This window comes from Anoplopoma fimbria, chromosome 9, assembly GCF_027596085.1.
Source record: "Anoplopoma fimbria isolate UVic2021 breed Golden Eagle Sablefish chromosome 9, Afim_UVic_2022, whole genome shotgun sequence".
Lineage (NCBI taxonomy): Eukaryota > Metazoa > Chordata > Actinopteri > Perciformes > Anoplopomatidae > Anoplopoma > Anoplopoma fimbria.
In genome coordinates, this window is record NC_072457.1 from 28,569,550 (window position 1) to 28,590,146 (window position 20,597).

Below are 20,597 nucleotides of genomic sequence, written 5' to 3' on the forward strand. Positions count from 1 at the left end.
GTGTACTTTCTCTATATTCCATATGTGAGTATGAATATGAATGTGAGTCATATCTCTGTCAGCGCTTTGATGGACTGGCAATCTGCCCTTTCTCTGTCTCGGGCCTCTAATTTAATGCCACAGATTGTTTTCCTGCTCACAGCAGAAATGTCAACATCAACCCAGGCCAGGTCTGACCGAGTGGATATAGTCTGTAGGCCAAATAATGGTAAAAAAGTTCATGTTCTAAACCCAAAGCAGGAAACAACCCCAGGCTATTAAGGCATGGCATCTTATTTAAGAAATGCAGTTTTGGTATCCTGTTGTTGCTCAGTATTAAGCTCACCAGTGAGTAAAATAAGGCAACCAAAGCCATCAATGTTCCCATGTGCTCCTGAGAAATGCCCTACAACTACTGCAATTACTTACATGGTTTCCTCTTCGAAGAAAATGGGCAGTAGTATTGATTTTGTTTGTTAAGTTCCTCTCTGCAGTTATTGGACAACAGTCAATACAGATTAAATGTATTTGTGGAGAAAAAAACGCTGGCAGCCAATTAATCTGATGAACCAATAACCAATCCCTAAAAGATATATATGCATTGATTAAAATAGCCCAGTCATGAAAAGTGGCTACTATGGTAATGCCAAATAGTTTGATAAATGGCATGTGGTGTTATTAGGAGTATTATGTGACAAGATAATGAAAAAGATAGAGCTCTTTAGACATTTTCTGCTCCAGAAGAAAAGTGAACAATCAATCTCACCTATTTAAGTAACTCTTGGCCTTCATTTAGCCACATTTATCTGTACTAATTGTCTTTAGTACTGGTGAAAATAGTGGCAGTGAGTCATACATACTAAATATACAGTACACTATGCAAAATAATGCAGGATTTTACTTCAAAATTACTGTTTTTTTACCCTGCTGCAGAACACAGGTCTCTATTCAGACGAAAACAGTTTAGAAAAACATTGCAGAATTGTTTCCTCTTCAGCTGGATTTACTCTCATTTGGCATTCACGCCTATGATTCATTCTTTACAGGAAATAAAGGGAGCACAACATTCCTAGTTTACTTCCCTGTTTCTCTGTCGTTGTTTTTTATTTTATATACCATTAGTTTTAACCACTGAAGTTGTGCTTATGTTCTCTTGTATGTTTCCTTCCATGCCATCACCCTGCAGATGATAATAAGCCTGTGTGGCTGAATTTGGCACATTTACATGATGGTTCATGTAAATGATTGTGCATTGTCCCTTCTTGAATATATTTAACATAAACATAGAGTTGAACGATGTTATGGGATTTATTGAAATGTTGCAGGATTGATTTTCAGTACAACAGTTTGGGGAAACTTCTGATCCCATATAAATCCTATTACAGGGGAAATTGTCATTCTTAAAGTGGCTATATAATTAATCATTTGCATTTCAATTGATCAAATAACTCTGTGTAATCGCAAGAGGTCACTTGTAGGGACAAACACAGCAACTCTGCTGTTTATGGTCTTTGAGTTTTTTTCTCTTTATTTTTTCTGCTTCTTGCTGCTCTCCGAGGATTGTTTTTGGCTGCAGCAAACTGCAGCTTTGTCCACTTATCCACTTGCAGGTGAATGACTCAGCAGCTAAAACCAGATATTTCACTAAGGAATTGGTGGAGACCAAAACCAGAGCTCAAAGAATATATAGTTACACGCATAACTCTAAATGCTAATCTTGCTCCATGTCTGCGTGATCTGTAAATGAACAACTGTTTGCCAACAATTTTGCCATATCAGCAATGGATGTCTGTAGAGAGCTTGTTTTTGCGGCCAAGAAATATAAAAATCAGAAACTGCAGGTTTATGTTCATAACAGCTCCACATCTTAACCACTATTACTGATTACTGACAAATTAGTGTGCAATGAATAGTTATCTGTCTAAATAAAATAAAGAGGTGAAGATACATAATTCCAAAACAGATTAATAGAGCCCCGGAGCAAATCCAAAGACATTATGCTTTTGTCTGGTCTCTCCTGTCCTCTCTGGGGTCCTACACATGTTGTCGTAACACTATTTCCTTAATGTCTTACTACTGAGTTACGGACACACAGTCAGACACATACGTATGCAGGCCAGATGTGAGTGTCTATCTGATTCCACATAATTAATCCAAACCCACGGCTCCAAGCTGCTGCTTGTTATCATGATGCAGTGTGATGGCAGGCAGCTCTCTCTACAATGGTTGTATTTTCATGGTCCGCTCTGTCTGGGGGAGGAATAAATATTTAAAGTAATGAAACAATCCTCACACATAAATCTCTTGGAAATTATAAGCAGGGTTGAAATAAACACTATCTGTATCTAATTTGTGACTTTGCAATAATTAATATCTGATCAAAAAGGTTGAAACTGAATGAAAATGTTTCTTTTCCAAAACAATTTTTGAGGGTTACAAGTTTTCTTTTTTTTATATATTTAGTTTTCTTGAGGGTGGCTTTATTGATGGGAAAGTAGGATAGGAATATATAAGCTTAATGCTTCTGCCTATGCCTTTTCAGTTATATTGTATACTATATTATATATAGGCTGTATACATTGTATCGTGTGATGACTGAATAAAAACACTGACTAAACTAAACTAAATTAAATCAGGGTCAGCTAGAGTCATATCTGATGCTGCTGCAGGCAGTTGGTAAACTGGTATCATGTTTTGACCTCACGCCTTGCACAACTTTTGCTTGTTAACTTTTTGTATATCTGAAATGTGATACACAAATATGGGTCTGGGCTGAATTATTCGAGAAAGCATCTTGGCAGTAAAACAAACAAGTGGGAATTATTAGCTGCTTGTTTCAAATGGGTTTCAGATTCTGTAAAACTGATCCAGGATCTGTAGTGACCTCAAAGCAGTTATGCGAGTTATGCGAGGTCATCTGAGCTGTCTCAAGAGCAGCCGTATGATGACACCAGCAGCAGAACGAGCTCCTGGGAAATATCTGTACTGGCCTCTGGTGTCCAATGTCTGTGTGGAGTCTGAATGTTGCAAAACTGCTAACGAGAGCAGCCAAGTGCACTTTGATGATGTAATCATAACCTCTCCATCTGGAAATGACAGTGCAGAAAACTGCTTACATTCCTGGTGCAAACATACAAGAAGGTCGTTGTTTGTTTCATAAAAATTGTGAAAATGCAGTTATAACGGCATACATTGTGTCTGTATATGTGCTGTAAACGCCTTGGTGTGTGAACAGTTTTAGTTTCTATCATTGAAGTATATTGTTCAGTACAAACAGCAGCAATAAGAGAAAAAGAAACATCTGAAGGAATATTGCAAAGCTAAAAATTGTGTGATAAAACTCCATCTTCTGCTAAGCCCCTAAAACATTAATCATACTGGATGTGCTGGAAGAATTTACTTTTGAAGGACAAAAAACCTTTTTCCCCTCTTGATCGCAGCTTTGCCTCCACCCAAATAACAAATAGTGTTGCAAACTTTGGCATGATGTTAGGACATCTATGCTTAATATGTTTGCTTAAAATAGTTACCAGATGTTTCTGCATGTTGCTGCTATCAGTGTTGTTGTGTCCTCAGCAGGCTCAGAACATCTGGTTAATGCACAACAACGCTGCAGCCATCTTTGATTAAGTTCTGATCAAGGCAGCGTTAGCCCGGTTTAAGGGCCTGATTTTTGTGCACTGTGAATGTTTGAAATGGGAGTGTTATGGACTAATCTCTTCTAGACAGTTAGCAGTATATGATAACTCATTGTTAATTGTAGGTACTACTTTGGTACTATAATATATTGCTCTGCTCGCTATACACAAAAGCTAAAGATTGACTACAGTTTTATATACATGTAATCTCACCCGATTCAAGATCAGTCATCAAATTAATTTAAACACATAGGAGGGAAACAAAGAGGGATTTTCACATTGAAATGCACATAGTTAGCATTTCACAAGATATAAATTAACAATAAAACAAGGAATCAAGATAAGAGCTTCGAAAATGCAACTCCTCCACAAGAGGAATCTATTCCATCATTTTCAGAGCAATGATTTAACACCTGTGCAGTTTTTTATTCAAATTGTCTGTTTTCTATGTCTGTGTGTGTGTGTGTGTGTGTATTAAATCAGGAGTCTAATGGTTTCAAACTGACTTCCCGTGGAAAGCATGAGTTGATTTTAAAGGGCACTCAGCGACAGACTCCAGAAGAAGCTGAAACCCACAGCCTGACATCACTTCACCTTATAAAAGTTAAGTCCTATTTAAATAGTTTGGTGCAGTTGGTTGCTGCTGCTGTTCCTTTATTGATCCCATATCAAAAACCTTGTTAACAGAAGAGAAGAAGAGGAAAATGCAAAGCCGGTACCAATAGAATTAACGAGGGCTCTGCCAAGTAATTAAGAATGTCATCATTCTCACCTGTGTTAGACGGGTCGTAATGACTGCTGTGGTATTCAACTTTTCAATCACACATCCATGTTTTTTCCCCAATACCAAGAGAAATTACGATTAAAAATAGTTAAATTTATTGGGTTCCTCATGTCCTTTTAATCCAATCATAATTAATGGGAAAGTTAAAAGCATTTTCAGGTCACTCAGTTTCTTGGTGAGTTTTATTATTCCTATAATCCACATTCATGCGTGCAGTCTGGTCAAGAGTAGGCTAATAAGGATACTTGAAGACAAGAATTGAATGATTGAGCTAGACTGTCCAGCTTCCGGTTTTAAAACCAATGGACCAAAGTCAGAAACTCAAAGTCATTATACCACATCTTTCAAATCCCACAGCCCTGGAAGACGGATCTACTCTGAAACGAGCACATCCGAGTCCCCTGTGTCTGTGATTAAACCATCGGATGTTGATAGATGTGAGCAACAGCCTGCTTCAGACCCTGTCAGGTGGGATCGCTCGCTCACTAGAAGCCCTGAGGTTGGCGAACCAGCAGAGGAGCGGACATCGGATTTATCCATCAGCGGCTGAAGGCAGACTGAACCACTGCCCACCTCCCTGTGGTAGTAAATTACAAAGAATGAGACTCCTGAGATTATGAGACTGTGACGTGACTATATAACAGAGACGGAGGAGATGGACACTGTATACTGTCTGTGGTGGAGACAGAGCCGAAAACAGAACGTGTGTTATGCTGCATGGAAAGCTATTATAGATCATCTTCACAGCCTCTCAAGGGAAGTGTTTCCTATACTTTGCTGCAGAACAGACGGCCCATTCAGAAACTGTTCAATAAACTTTGCACCACAAGGGCACAAAGATGTCCGTCTTTAGAATAAAATGGACCTTTTCTTCTTATCTGAACAATAATGAGATGAGCTGAAGGGCGACTTTTCAGGTGTCTTTTTGCATTGTAATATGGCAATTTGAATATTAATGAATTTTGCAGTGTCAAAACTATATGATGTTTTAGGAGACAGATTATTGTTCGTGTCTGTGTGCAGTTTACCAATTTAAACCTTTGGCCTTCCTCTGGCTGAGGGATTCCCGCACCTATTAAGAGCAATGAAGGATGGAGGAGCTGGTGCAGAAGCCATACAGGTGGTAAGATTAATGACCCCTTGTCAACACATTGATGGCTAAAGAGCTGGAAAGTGGAGCAAATCAAATAAAAAGCCACACATTAAACATTATGGATACAAGGAATAGCTCAGAGATGTTTTGCTCTGACGTCAAATCTTTACCAATTTGACTTTTCCAGTCACTGCTGGCATCAAGACACATTTATCAACATGATTTAACAAAATGGAAAAGTTTTCAGAACAGGAGTAATGTACGGAAACATACTTGTATTGGAGAGGTCATGGTTAAAAATAACAACGTTAAAAAGCTCCCAACTCGGCTTTTCTCTTCATGATTTCCACATTTCTACGACTACAATGCTGTGTGAAACTGAAATCTTATCTCTGACTGTGAGCCAGAGATTGTTTAAACAAAGGGGAGATGCGGTTATGATGCAACATGGCAGGGAGTGAACATTAAGCCTTGACGTTTCAAGGAATGTGTACACAATGGAACATTTTTTAACAACTAAGGCGCCATCAGAAGTAGAGCAATCTGCATGGAAGCCTACGGAAAAATACCCCCGATACAAACTAATTTACAGTTATTCAACACAGCGCTGTTCACCCGTTCCTCCATGAGAGAGAATTACATCCTGGTGGGCTGAAGAGTGAAATGTTAAGTGAGCCTGAGACACAACAATGTGGCCTTGGGTTTAAGGCAGTGAGCATTCCTGTCATCTCTCCACTCTACACCCTCCAATAAACACATAAAATAACCCAAAATGATCATTTCTTTTTTCAATTAAGGTAGATCCGAAACATGTTGATAAAAAACAAAATAAAAGATGACAGCAGACACAGCAAAAGGGAAATGCAATGTAAATGGGAGGATACAAAAATGCATTTGGGTGCATAGAGACGAGAGAACTTGTCTGCTGGATTTTGCTGATTTATCAATTTATTGATCAAGTTGACACCGCGGACATGTTCATCTGGTGTCTATGTGGACAATCTAAATCTGTATTATGAGTCTTACAGTGAGTCCTGGGGGCGCTGGTGTAGTGCAGGTTGTCTGTTATAAATTGTCTACTGATTTGTAAAAAAAAAAAAAAAAATACATGTTTTGTATATACAAGACACAATTTAATTAATATAATAAGTGTTAAAAAACATGTAAAAAGACCAGAGAAAGAATACATTATTTGCAGTTATACCTGAAGAAAGTGTAAATAATGGAAACCGAGTCTCTGTGGTCAACATGGTTGAGGCATTGATTTTCAGGAGATTACAGTACTGATAACATTTTTCTTCCCACCAAGTTGTCAACAGTTCAAATTCTAGTTATTTCTTGTCTCAGTGTTTTGCTATTGATAAACATTTCCATTTAAAAAAAAAAAAAAAAAGAGGGAGAATCCATCCAGATTTATGGTAAAAAACCCTTTAAAAATAAATCTATAAAACAAGTCTCAATTCCAAAACATATTAAGCAGATAAAGAATAAGGACGAACACACAGTCTACTCAGTAGGACAAAAACAGAAAGAGAAAATCACTGACCAGGATCATTCTCTCAGTGTCCGACATGAAACAATGACAAATATCGAATTGTTCACATTCAAACACATTAACAACATTGATACAAATGGTAAGAAGTATGAGCAGGAGGAGGAAAGCACTGGACATCAAAAAGAGGAATGAACCGGCTTTGGATATTTACCCCAAAACATCCAGTGATCAGTATTGTGATCTATTGCGTTCAGTGGATTTTACCTGAGTGGACTACGTTCAGCTGCTTTCCTCATATGGCTCATGCTTGCCCTCTCTAGGACAAAAAAGGAACATCAAATTTGCACTTTTTACCAACAATTTGTTACCTCAAACTAGACATAAGGCCTTCGTCTTGACTCTGCCTTGACATTTTAATGTGAACTACAGAGAGACTTTGTGGACTAGACGGCGACTGGATGGACGAGTGCTGGAGCTGCCACCGGTGCAGCCGGAGGAGATGCTTTGCCTTTGTAGCCCAGCGACAGGATGTGTTTCTGCAGGTGTGTGATCCATCGCTCCTGAACCGACAGAGGTCCATGAAACACTTCCTCACAGAACCTGAAGAGCAGCACAGAGAGGGAGGTACGGTATTAACTGCAAGGTACAGCTGGGCCAAACAGAAATATTTAGTGTTCATCAGCTGTCCCTAATTATATTGTTGTCTCTTTCAAAGTTGTCAAAATGATTGTACCCCACATCTAAGTGTGTCTGTCCTTGTTCCAATCTGTCATTATTGAAGCTTATTGGGTGAAATATTAAACTCCACGCTTTTTAATGGAAATAATTTAGATGTCTAAAACGACATGAACTGACATATTTTGTATCTTTAAGAGTTTGGGATCTCCACTAGAATTTAAAATGAAGTTCAGAATGTTTGAGCAGTATTTGGCTGCACTGCATACATTGGTAAATAATGACCCTGCAGCAGGCTGCTGGTTGTGATCTGGTTAAGAACACAAAGCCAGGTACCATGCCAAACCAAACGTAAAGCAAAGCCAATCCCCACTCAAAGTGTTTTAGAAGTCTGTCACTCGCACATCTCATGGAACAGATTCACTTTCATTTTCTTAAATGTATTAATTCACATTGACTGCTGCTGTCCAGAGAGATGTTGCTGAAAGATGTTATACGAAGACGGAGTTAGTGTGAAGTCTCGCTACTGGTAGAGATTCCCAATAAGATGCTGGTGATATAAGCACACATGTCTGGTTTGAGTCTGATCTCTTTCTCCCCTTATTCCATGTCACCTCTCTTCTGACCTCTACCTTATAATGGCAGCTGGTAGAAATGATCCTGGAGGTCACCTCATTGGTCAATTAATCTAAACCAGTTACTCACAGAATACAAGGGGGATGTCATTCTTTGTTTTCTTGTAGACTGACCTGCACTTAAGGGAGTAGATTTTTCCCACCAGTTTGACCAGAGGTGTAAGTGGGGGCTTTGGCAGCATAGCGGGGATGCTGCCTGACCGTGATGGCTGATGGGAATTGGTGTGTTGATTTTCTTCCCCTGCTGGCAAAACACGTTTTGGTGGATGGACTCCTGAAACCACAGAAAAAGGTTCTATAAACATCTAGAAATGGGTTTTTTTTAAATCAATGACAGTATATCTGTATCCAGCTATTTGAATCTCTCACCCCTTGCGGAGCGCACGCCGGGGTCGCCGTGGGCTGCAATGGTCCGTGTGTGGCTGTTTGAGTGCCTGGATGAGCCGGCAGTCACACCAAAGCTCTCCCTGCCCACCGAGAGCTTCAGGCTGCCGCCGGCGACAGAGTCAGAGTCTGTGGACAGAGAGGGCGAAGCAGCACCTCTCTGGGACTGAAAGAAAAGGAATGTACATGAGATTAGACTGAACATTGCTTAATACGTTGCTCGTATGCATCCTGATGTGAATTACTTAAAGCATATCTTAGAGCACAGCCCACCTTCTTGATGTAAAGGTCTCCCATGCGATAGCGTTGGGTTATTGCTGCAACCTTGACGGGGTCCCTGCGGATCAACTCACTGAGGAGTTCGATAGGCGAGCTCGCTCCGTCCACCTTCCATTCAATGATTCCCAGCTGTCGGAGGTGGGCCCGCGCGTGACTGGCCAGGGCCTTCCGGTTTTCAAAGTCAAAGCCACAAAGCTCACATGATGCTTCTGACACAAAGAAGACGACAGAGTCAGTATCTAAATACCCAGTGACAGAGCAAACATGTATCACCTGTTCAGTGCGTTCCAGATATAGTTTTAAGATGTTATATATATATATATATAGGTCTAATTTTTTTAAGGATAAGGCTGCTGTTGTTTTAAGTTTTTCTTGTTGACAATAAATCCCATATTCTGTTTGTTGCACTCAGATTCATTTGTTCCCATTTAAGATATAAAGCTGGCCACTGTAGTTTATTACAAATGTAACTCGAACTGGAATACCATTTGCATTTGTAGAGGACTATTTTCCAGCTGCAGACCAACAAACATTTGGTGTTCTAGTTAATATTTATGGCACTTTTCACAATTGACCGTGTCCTCAGTGTCACAGAGTACAACAGTGTGGCTCACTATCCTATAACAACATGGTTGTAAAATGAAGGCATAATCAGCTATTGCTTTAGAGTGGAGTTAATATATTACCGTTGTGTGAGGCCCCACTCCTGCCAGGTGAAGGTTTCTCCTTCATGGAATAATCCAGAGGTGCTGTGGAGGGGCTGGCAGCTGGCTCCCCTGACTGGAGGCCGTCATGGGACCTTCTGGAGCCTTGAGGGCTCCACATGGCTCTGCCTGAAGACCGGGAGGGCACAGACAGTTTCTTGCCTTCTTCACCACGCATCATGACCTCTTTGAGGAGATCAATCGGAGATGTTCTGATCGACCAGGTGAGGCCGAGCTGGCGCAGATGGGCGCGGGCGTGACATGACAGGGCTTTGCGGGTCTCAAACAGCTGGCCACAGTAACTGCAAAGGACTGTTGGCGGGGATTGAACATCTGTTGGATGCCCGAAGGGAAATAAAGAGGATGAATACCCACTTTGGTGTACATACACAAACAAACAAAGTAACAAATTCTAAAAGGTAAAGGGTTTATTGCCTGCTTCTGAAATGGCACTTAAAAAGAACATTTGACAACTACTAATTCAGATGAATGTCTCTCTGCTTTACCTGCATTCAGAGGCTTTGAGGCAGCAGGTGACTTCTGCATGGGAGAGTTGCCGTCAGCGCTGGATCCTTTCGGTTGAACAGACACCTCGATCTCAACGGGCTCAGGCTTCGGCTTCCTATGAAGGGGGTCCACTGCCAGCCTAAAGCCTTTCTTAGCCTTTGGGGCCCTGTTAACAGGAGACCGGGCGTACTTTGCCGGGCTTGGGGAGAGGGATGTGGAGGGAGACGGGGCTGCGGATGAGCTGGTTGCACTGGTCATTTTAGGAGGATGTATGGCTTCCAGCATGCCACTGCTGACCAGCTCTTGGACAGTGTCAATTGCAGAGCTTTTCCCCAGCAGGTCGACCACCCCGATCTGACGCAGGTGAGCGCGTGCGTGGATGGCCAGGCCTTTACGGTTCTCAAACTTCTCCCTGCACAGAATGCAGGTAAAGCCCTCGTTCGATTTAGGCCGTTTGCTTGGTGGGGACGTAGGTTGAGGGGACCGATAGGAGGGTCGTTTGGAGGAGGATGTAGAGGGACTGTTTGAGGTGACCTCCTCCTGCTGCTGCTGCTCGCTGCTGATGGGCTTGAGGTCCTCCTCCTCCATGATCTGGTAAAGCAAATCAATGGGGCTGCCCTTGATGTCGCTGTCAGGGACTCCAATCTGGCGCAGATGTGCCCGAGCGTGACCCGACAGGCCTTTGCGTGTCCCGTACCAGCAGCCACAGAGCTGGCACACATGGACCTCATTGTTGGTGTCTGAAGCTGCAAGAATGAAGAAAATGATGAGTGAGAGAGAACCCAGTTTCTGTCATGTTGACTTTATAAAAAACTAAAATATTACAATACTAACTACCTATCATAAAACCATATAAGGTACCAGGGTGTTTGAGCTCTGTCTTGCACATGCAGCTCACTGCTTTCTACATTTCTTTAAACATCTAGAGTTCAGTCGTACCTAACGTGATGGGGGCGTCCGTTTCCAGCGGCGCCCACAGCGGCTTGGTTTTGGTTTGGTGCTCTGAGGATGAGCTGCTGCCTTCACCTGTTCTAGACTCAACCGGCCTGAGACCAGAGGGGGACGAGGTGAGGAGAGGAGTTGCTGACTCTTTCAGATCCACCTTTTGTGGTGTTGTCATGACTGCACTCCCTGCTTTGCCAGCGTCGACCCTGTCCTCCTGTGCTGAAGGTGTCTTAGACTCCTGCTGGGATGCTGCTTTTTTGAGATTGGTCGGCCCCGGCACGGAGGAGTCTGCTTTGAAATCAGGGAGGGAGTCCCCTCTCTCCTGGATGAGCTGGTAGAGGAGTTCGATGGGAGCTCCACTGCTTTCTGACACTGTAACGCCGAGCTGCCGTAGGTGGAGGCGGGCGTGGCTGGAGAGCCCTCGTCGTGTCTCAAAGATCGTTCCACAGACCTCACAAATGACTGGGGCTGCTGCTGCTGCTGAGAAGTTCAGATGGGAGTTTGTTATCACAACTTTAACGGGAGCACTTCCATCAGCGTCTCTAACCAATAGGTTATAACCATGAAGTGATTAAGATATTGCCACTTGAAAACAGATTTGACAAAAAAATTAATAGCAATGAACACAAATCAGTAGGGAGGCACCAATACAACGTTTAATCTTCCGATACAAATTCATATTATCAGCTGATACCCAGTACCAATCGAATACCAATTCTCTCTGTTTCCCAAATTCTAAATCTGCAGCACATCTGTATCACACTGTTTGGAACTCATCATACTCAACTTTCAGGCCTTAAAAATAGATATGCACAATAATATGCATATGGTGAAATGTAATATAATTGGAAATGTGAACTTGTATTCATAAATGTTGTTTTAATAAATAAGGAAAGTCCTGGGTTTCGTTTCCTTCAAAGTAATCATAAGAAATTGTTCAAGAATCAAAATGATACTACCATCAAGGTCTAATCATGATGTGGTGACCAATAAATAGATAAGCAAGCATCTACAGGCTCTTATAACAATGTGAAAATTGTATTATTGAGTATCTCATTCATAACAGTGTTTCCTACCTTGTGAATTCATGGCTGCTGACATTGTTGTGGGTTTCTTTTGAGTGGAGAGAGTTGTCTCTCTGCAGATCCTGCATACAAAATTGGAATATGCTTATATAACTTAAGAATATTAAATAATAAATACGGTGTAAAAAAAGATTGAGTCATATTACTTGTAAAAAATATAAAGATCATCCCCTCCTCTTTTCTGTCTCCATTTTGTAAGACATGTCCAAACATACATAAAAGATAAATATATTAATTTCTGGTGTTTTTTTGTGTTTCTCCCCAATTAAGTGCTTTCTTTCTTAATGCTATTAACACTAATTTGATGTAACATTGGGCCTCCAAAGATGCAATAAATTGGTGCTGGCTTTTTCAGCTGAAATAATTGTTTTTGTGAAAACAATACCACAGTTTGTCTTTGCACTAAAGATGCAGCTTTAATGCACAGCACAATGTCAGAAGTTAATTTGACCGCTTGTGTTACTGATGGCAAACTGTATTTTTTTTAACTCTTATTCAAGTAAATAGATAAAGTCCAAAGCAACGCGTCTAATCGGAGAGCTTGTTAATACTACTTGCTTCGCCAGTTAGAAGGAGAAGTTAAGTGAAGGCGGAGGTGTGGGATGGGAAATGAATAGCTATGGAAATGTTTATTTAGACGACATGACACTAATACACTGTGCAATACAATAGTTATAATAGTTTCTGTCTGTATATATAATATTTCAGTTACTGTGGATTCTTTACTGTTTTTTATTGCTCATTTATAATACTTATTTTTGATCTTGTTTTTTTACTATGTCTCTTGTTTGCACTATCCTCTATGCTGCTGTAATCCTGTAAATTTCCCTGCTGCGGGACTAATAAAGGATTCTTTTATTTTATCTTATTTAATCACATTATCTGATGAGTGGATTACCATGTCTTAATTGAGGGGAAGCCCAAATGAACTGTCTTTTGAAACATTGTATTATATGTTGAAGCTGTTGGTTATTAGGAGGCCCTGTCCTGCCCTGGTGACGCACATGACTTGTTGAACCTTGTTAACATACCCGTCTCTCCGCTGTCAGGTGGGCGTGCCGCCGGGCCCTCTTTCTTACGGCGCACAGCTGACGTCACGTCTTTGCTTGCAGACTGCGGACGTCCTGTACACCAACCTTCTGAGAGGAAAAGTCAACCAACCTCATGACGTCACATGCCACGACAACATGCAGATAAACTTGTTTGAAGAAAAAATAAATATATAAAATTCCTTAATTCAAAACAATTAAACTGTGGCAAAACAAAAAAACCTAAGGAAATATAAATAAGCAAATATATAAAATATATATAATATATATATATATATATATATAAAAAAAACTTGTTTGAACTTTAGTTCTGTAACCTTTCAAAAATAAATTGACTAACAAAATCATTTTTAAAAAAGGGAGACACCCTTTTGTTTGAAAAAAAGCTTTAAATTAGAGTACCTATCATTTCCATACAGTTAGACAGAGTTAGACAGGGTTAGACTGTGTTAGACACTGTGTTAGACAGGGGGTTAGACAGAGTTAGACAGTTAGACAGTGTTAGACAGAGTTAGACAGAGTTAGACAGAGTTAGACAGTGTTAGACAGGGTTAGACAGAGTTAGACTGTGTTAGACAGGGTTAGACAGACTGTGTTAGACAGAGTTAGACAGGGTTAGACAGTGTTAGACAGTGTTAGACAGAGTTAGACAGAGTTAGACTGTGTTAGACAGAGTTAGACAGTGTTAGACAGAGTTAGACTGTGTTAGACAGTGTTAGACAGGGTTAGACAGAGTTAGACAGTGTTAGACAGTGTTAGACAGAGTTAGACAGGGTTAGACAGAGTTAGACAGAGTTAGACTGTGTTAGACTGTGTTAGACAGAGTGTTAGACAGAGTTAGACTGTGTTAGACAGAGTTAGACAGTGTTAGACTGTGTTAGACTGGGTTAGAGCTGTAGTGCTGTGTAGTGGCAGGAGACAACGTGACACGATTGAAATATCGCGAGATCTCCGTGTCTCCCGTTCAGAAATACTTTTATCTGTGGATGCAACTTTAAATGTTCTTATTGTCTCGTTCACATTACAACATATATTAGAGCAAAACACGTCAATGTTAACTACACAAACGTAAGTGTCTGAGCATGTTTCCAGTCAAGCTAACTTAGACCCGCGTTATCTCCAGTGCAGCCTTTGTTTTGATCAGGAAGGATGCTAACGTCACTGCTAACGTCACTGCTAGCTCAGATTAAACGTCCCCTCAGCCAAACGCGTCATGGCTACACATCCCGAGAGCCAGACTGAGAACCAAACGACACCTTTACACTGCAGATGAAGGTCAGTTTACCTATAAGGTTGAACACATTGCCTCAGTGTCGGTTCATCTGTTTCAGACACTGAACACAAGCTTAGCGGAAGTAGAGGTCCACACATATCCGGTGGAGAGGGTTTTCAAAATAAAAGAACTGAGGCTTTACCCAACAGAGCTGACCAAATGTGACCCTAAGTGACAATCTAGGAAGAAAGCCAATGGGTTTAATTATAATAATAATAATAATAATAATAATTATTATTATTATTAATTATTAATTATTATTATTATTATTATTATTATTATTATAATAATAATAATTATAATAATAATAATAACTTTATTTATATAGCACCTTTTAAAAACAAGGTTTACAAAGTGCTTCGACAGACAAGGCAGCAAAACAGTGCAATAGAAGAAACATCAAGAACAATCGTTAGGATAAAACTAAACTAAGAAACAAAAAAATAAAATGACAATCAAATAAACGAACAAAATAAATAAAATCAAGTGAAATAGGTAAACATAAAATAGTAAACGAATATAAGATAAAATACTAAAACCAATTAAAACGAAATATTAAAACGACGACATCACATAAAAGCCATTCTGTAAAAATGTGTTTTAAGAAGTGATTTAAAAGAGATTACTGATTATTCCTCTCAGCATGTTCTATTACTGCTTTATTTTTTAAAGGACTTATAACTATTGTTCCACTGAAAAGACACCCAAATTAATCTTACTGGGAAAACTTACCATTTCTTTTACATTTAAGCGAAAATATGTTTATGTTATTTAAAGATAACTAATCATTACTTCAATGGTTGAAGTCATAAAGTTTTATATTGGCCAGTTGCTTTACTGTTTTTATAGGTATAAACTGACCAGATATTTGAATTAAACTCAGGAGTAGGTTCCAACCTTTTCCATGTACACCTGTGACTCTATGGTCATACATACAATTTTAATTTCATGTCACCATTTCGTTAGGCCTACAAACTGGCATAAAACGTTATATTCCATACTAAGGCGTTTGAGTCTGTAGTATAATGGCCCAGATCCACCATCACTTCAGGAGCCTGACTTTTGATTTTGGTGGGCAAGCACACAAGCTTGTTTTGACCTCTGACTGAATACCTAAGAGAAAATACTCTTGGATGGTGACAATTATCAGGTCGAACATATTCATTGCTTGAACCTGTTTTGATTTATTGTCACTTATTAGTTTTTCATTTTTTTTGTGTATTTCTATTTCCAAGTGATTCCGAGTTTTATTCTGTTTTACTGATGGATGAGTCTGTGTGATGTGTCTATTTTTGCCAGGTTGCTCCAAGACAATGCAATGTGCAAACGTACTTGGCAATAAACCTGGCCGGCCAGGTCTGCAACTTTGTCTGTCAGAAAAAAACTTACTCTGTAAAAAAACCTACAGTACCTTGAAATTCACAGTAATTAACTGGCAGCCATTGACAAGTAAGATATTGTAAAAAAAAAAAAAAACCACAGTGATTGTCAGTATGTTACTGTAAAACAAATACAGTAACTAACTTGTGGCTTCCGGTTACTTACTGTCTGTTTTACAGTAAGTTATTTGCAGTGTACCAGTTATAAGGTCTAAATGACCAAAAAATGTCTTGATTTTGATTTGAATCTATTTGTATTTAAGAAACTCAAAAGAAGATAATCTTGTGTCGGAAGAAGTAGTCTAAAAACAGTAATTCAGCACTGTAAAAATACTCCATTAACTTCAGGTGAAAGTGGTGTTTTGAAAATGTTACTGAAGTAAAAGTACATGAATAAAAGATACTGACTACAAGTAGCCATTGTGACTGTTTTACTACATCTTATCATAATATAATTCTTATTGATTTATTTGACTGTTGAAGTTAAGTTGGAGCCAACTTTTCCTAACTTGTTTTTAATTGAAGTTCATGTATTTTGAGTTTTGCGTGTAATTTCTTAATTCATAAGTAAGTATCGACTAAAGCTGCAATAAATGTATTGGATTGAAAAGTAGAATATTCCATGAAATGTAGTGGGGTAGAAGTATAACGTGGCCTGAAATGGAAATACTTAAGTAATATACTTACTTTTGTTTCTCGTCAGCCCATTGATCGCCGCTAAATGATGAAAATGATTATGACAGACCTGACACTGGAATAGAACACAATGATGTCACAGAATCATAGAGAGGAAGGTAGAATCCTGACAGAACAGATCAGATCCTTCAACTCACATCAACTCACTGAGACTCAGACACTTTTCTGTCGCTCTGTTTGTTGTTAAATCAATGTTAGCATTGAGTTTACTTCAAAACGATTCATGGCAGTGAGTGACATGTCAGGTAAGCTGAGAGTGTGAAAGAAAAGTCATATATATAGAACTGTAATGAATGAGACAAAGAAAACTCTTCAATTTTGCATGTGAATATACGTATGTGGTTATGAAATAATGATTGGGCATTTAAACAATTGATAAATAATTTTATATATAATATTTTCTTTTTATATTAATTGATTATCTTTCCTGATATTTTGTACCTTGGTGTACAAGATAAGGGCTTTATTTTGAAAAAAAGTGTGCTGAAACATGTTAAGTAATTTAATCCACTGTGCTTTAAAAAAAATGAAATATAGAACATTAACTGAAATAATGTAAAAAAGCTTTGCTTATTTATTTCTCTGCCAATACATAAAAATCTAATTTCGAACCATCTCGAATGGTTTGATGTTACTTATTTTCAGTGTTTTTCTCAAAAAACTTCTATAAATGCAGAAATGCATTCAGGCAAAAAAGCTGAATACAAATGGAAAACATTATCTTTCATTAAAATAAGTGCAGCTCTGGCTGTGTGGCAGCCTGGAAAACCTCCATGTGCGTCTTGGTAATATGCAGATGTATTAAACAGACAACATGTAAAGTTGTTCCATCACCTCCTCTTTGCTCTCCTCCTTCACAGATTACTTCCCGATACATGAGGGAACCCTGCTGGCTTCCTGCTACGAGGTGCAGGCCTTTCTCGGGGAGGGGTGCTTTGGAAAAGTGGCCCAATGTGCAGACATTATAACTGACACAAAGGTGGCCATCAAAATAACTAAAGACAAGCCCTTTTTCACTGAGCAAGCTCTGGAAGAGGTAGAGCACAAACTCTCTATTTATCAAAACTGAAGCTGGAATGTTCATGTTGAAATATTTTGCAATTCCTTCTTTCATATTTATTATGAAGTTGTCTTCCAGGTGTTAACAGTGAAAAAATCTAACTTTTCATACCTTGTACAGATTAAAATTCTCAAACAGCTACAGACTCTGGATCCAGACAAATGTAATCTGGTGAGATGGAATGGCTCGTTCTTCCATGAAGGGTTTGTGTGTCTGGAGTTTGAGCTCTTAGACCAGAGTCTGAATGAATACATGAAGCAGAGACGTTATGGTCTGTCCATATCTGAGATCCGCACAGTTGTACATCAGGTTGGTGGAATTTTTACTCTTGTCAGAAGAATCATTTTATATACTTTAAATTCATTTGAAAGTCAATACTTCAAATGTACATTGTTGTGACCTAATGAGTCTAAATATGTGTGTGTTTCTTCAGCTGACCACAGCTCTGCTCCACCTCCAGGCTCTGGAAATCATGCATGCTGATTTAAAGCCTGAAAACATAATGGTCGTGGACCGCAGGCAGCAGCCGCTGCAAGTCAAACTCATTGACTTCGGCCTGGCTCGCTACGTGTCTGATGCTGTTCCAGGGACTCATGCACAGAGTCTGTGGTACAGGTTAGAACAGAAAACATGTGGCACAGATGCTGTGACTTTGGGACTTGAGTCTAGAAGTCTCTGGTTTATATGTAACATTATGACAGAGGTGAGATTTTACTTCTTATTCATGTAGTTTCATATTTTCTTTTCCTCTTTGCTCAGGGCACCCGAGGTCATACTGGGTCAGGTCTTCTCGGAGCGAATAGACATGTGGTCTCTCGGTCTGGTGGCTGCAGAACTTGCTCTGGGCTGCCCGCTTTTTCCTGGGGAACACGAATATGATCAGATGAAATTCATTGTGGACACGCTGGGTCAGCCACCCGATTATCTGATGAACTGTGGACAGAAAACCAACCGCTTCTTTTGCATTCAGAGCAGCCATAACCAGCAGACCTGGAGACAGCAGACCTGGAGACTTAAGGTCTGTCTGTCTGTCTGTCTGTCTGTCTGTCTGTCTGTCTGTCTGTCTGTCTGTCTGTCTGTCTGTCTGTCTGTCTGTCTGTCTGTCTGTCTGTCACTCAAGATAAATGATGTAACTCAAACAAAGTCTCTTTGCAGTCTCCCGAGGAGTTTGCCAGAAAGACTGGGCATCATTTCAGAGACACAAGATATTTTCCCCACCGTTCTCTGGATGCATTGGAGGAGGTACTTGGCCTCTTTTGATGAAATTATGAATAATTGTAATTGAAGTAAGATTGCATTACATGTTCTTTATTGACTGCCAATAATATTATTAAACATGTTTTAACTTAAATGTCTTGATGTTCCAGATGATGATTCCTTTTAGAAACAAGGCAGAGAAGAAGGCGCTGCGACACTTTGTGGATCTCTTAAAAAAGATGCTGGTGGTCGACAAAAACCGGCGAATAATTCCCCTTAAAGTGCAGGAGCATCGGTTCTTCTCGATGGAGCTGCACACTGACAGCAGCCAAAACATGAACATTAACAACCTGACGGTTGATATGAAGGAGGCTGAGGGAAACGTCCTTCAGCAGCGTTCCTCACAGAAGAAGATCATCCACAGTTTTGACCTTTGCAATGTTGCATTCAAGGCCAATACTCCTCATGAGGAAACAGTTATTACTCATGCACAAAATGTCTCTGTAAAGCCTGAGGATGAGGAGGATAAAGCAGTACACATCCAGATTGGTTAGTCACATGTCTAAAGCCCTAAGAGTCTCTGTGTTTTTATAGTTTTGTTCCGACTAACATCCTACTTATTTGTGGTTATTCAGAGGATGAAGTGGAGATCAGCAGTGAGACGGTGTGCTGTGTGGACAGGTTCTCTAAGAGGATCAGAAAAGTTTTCTCCCCCTTTTTTCTACAGTGACAACAAAATGTCATGAACTTGCCAAACATCTGGTCTACATGATCAGTCATCATTTATAATTAACTGTATTATTTTTCCACTTTTCATTATCATTTGTGAATAAAAAAATATCGACTGACCTCATAAATGTGTTCAAGGTGTGTGGAGATGAGACAAAGTAAAATAGAAATGACATAGAAATATAACAGAATATACAGTTTTTTTTAATACAACAAAACATGAAGTTTCACGTAAACATAGATGAGAATTCCTAGAATCATAAAAAGTATATTGTCAACAGAATAAATTAAATATACAGATGAGGACTGCCATGTGATGGCTGTTCTAGAAACGCTCTAGAACAGCTTCTAAGTGGATCTTGGGGTGAGACAAATGGTACATAAATGTGTTAAATTTACAGAGAATATTTTCTGTTATGTTAAAAAATGTACAATATTTCCCTCTGAAATATCGAGGAGCCAATGTAGGAAGTAGAACAACATGCACGTACAGTACCAGTCAAAAGTTTGGACACACCTTCTCATTCAATGATTTTTCTTTATTTCTATTTTAATTTTTTTCTACATTGTAGATTAATATTGAAGACATCCAAACTATGAAGGAACACATATGGAATTATGTGGTAAACAAACAAATGCTCAACAAACAAATTCTTCAAAGTAGTTGAATGAGAAGGTGTGTTCAAACTTTTGACTGGTACTGTATATTGATAAACTTCAATCGGGAATGTAGAATTGTTTCCAGTGAGATATTAATTACTTTATATAGTGACTTTGTTGTCAAAAACATTATTGTTGCTGCTCTAAAAACAATATTTAGTTATACCTAAATTATAGATAACATCTAATCCTGTTCTGAATTGATTTGTTTTAAAAATTCTATATACAGTACCAGTCAAAAGTTTGGACACACCTTCTCATTCAATAGTTTTTCTTTATTTTTTTCTACATTGTAGATTAATATTGAAGACATCCAAACTATGAAGGAACACATATGGAATTATGTGGTAA

The 20,597-nt window shown here is 39.2% G+C and overlaps 1 protein-coding gene across 4 annotated transcripts; it reads right to left on the reverse strand.

Annotated features, from left to right (window-relative positions):
• Positions 1–6,425: 6,425 nt before the first annotated feature.
• Positions 6,426–14,624, reverse strand: LOC129095875 (protein Wiz-like). Of its 4 annotated transcripts, none has more exons than XM_054604471.1 (10): positions 14,538–14,624; positions 13,235–13,339; positions 12,195–12,265; positions 11,113–11,598; positions 10,173–10,919; positions 9,649–9,999; positions 8,957–9,171; positions 8,669–8,849; positions 8,414–8,573; positions 6,426–7,589 (listed from the first exon to the last, which is right to left on the reverse strand). In XM_054604471.1, the coding sequence occupies exons 3-10, from the start codon at positions 12,217–12,219 to the stop codon at positions 7,433–7,435; spliced, it is 2,322 nt and encodes a 773-aa protein (XP_054460446.1). In that variant the 5' UTR covers positions 12,220–12,265; positions 13,235–13,339; positions 14,538–14,624; the 3' UTR covers positions 6,426–7,432. The 4 variants fall into 4 exon arrangements, with proteins under 4 accessions (XP_054460446.1, XP_054460449.1, XP_054460448.1 ...); XM_054604474.1 differs by having other exon boundaries at positions 11,113–11,595; positions 13,235–13,342; positions 14,538–14,621; XM_054604473.1 differs by having other exon boundaries at positions 8,957–9,168; positions 13,235–13,342; positions 14,538–14,621.
• Positions 14,625–20,597: the final 5,973 nt, after the last annotated feature.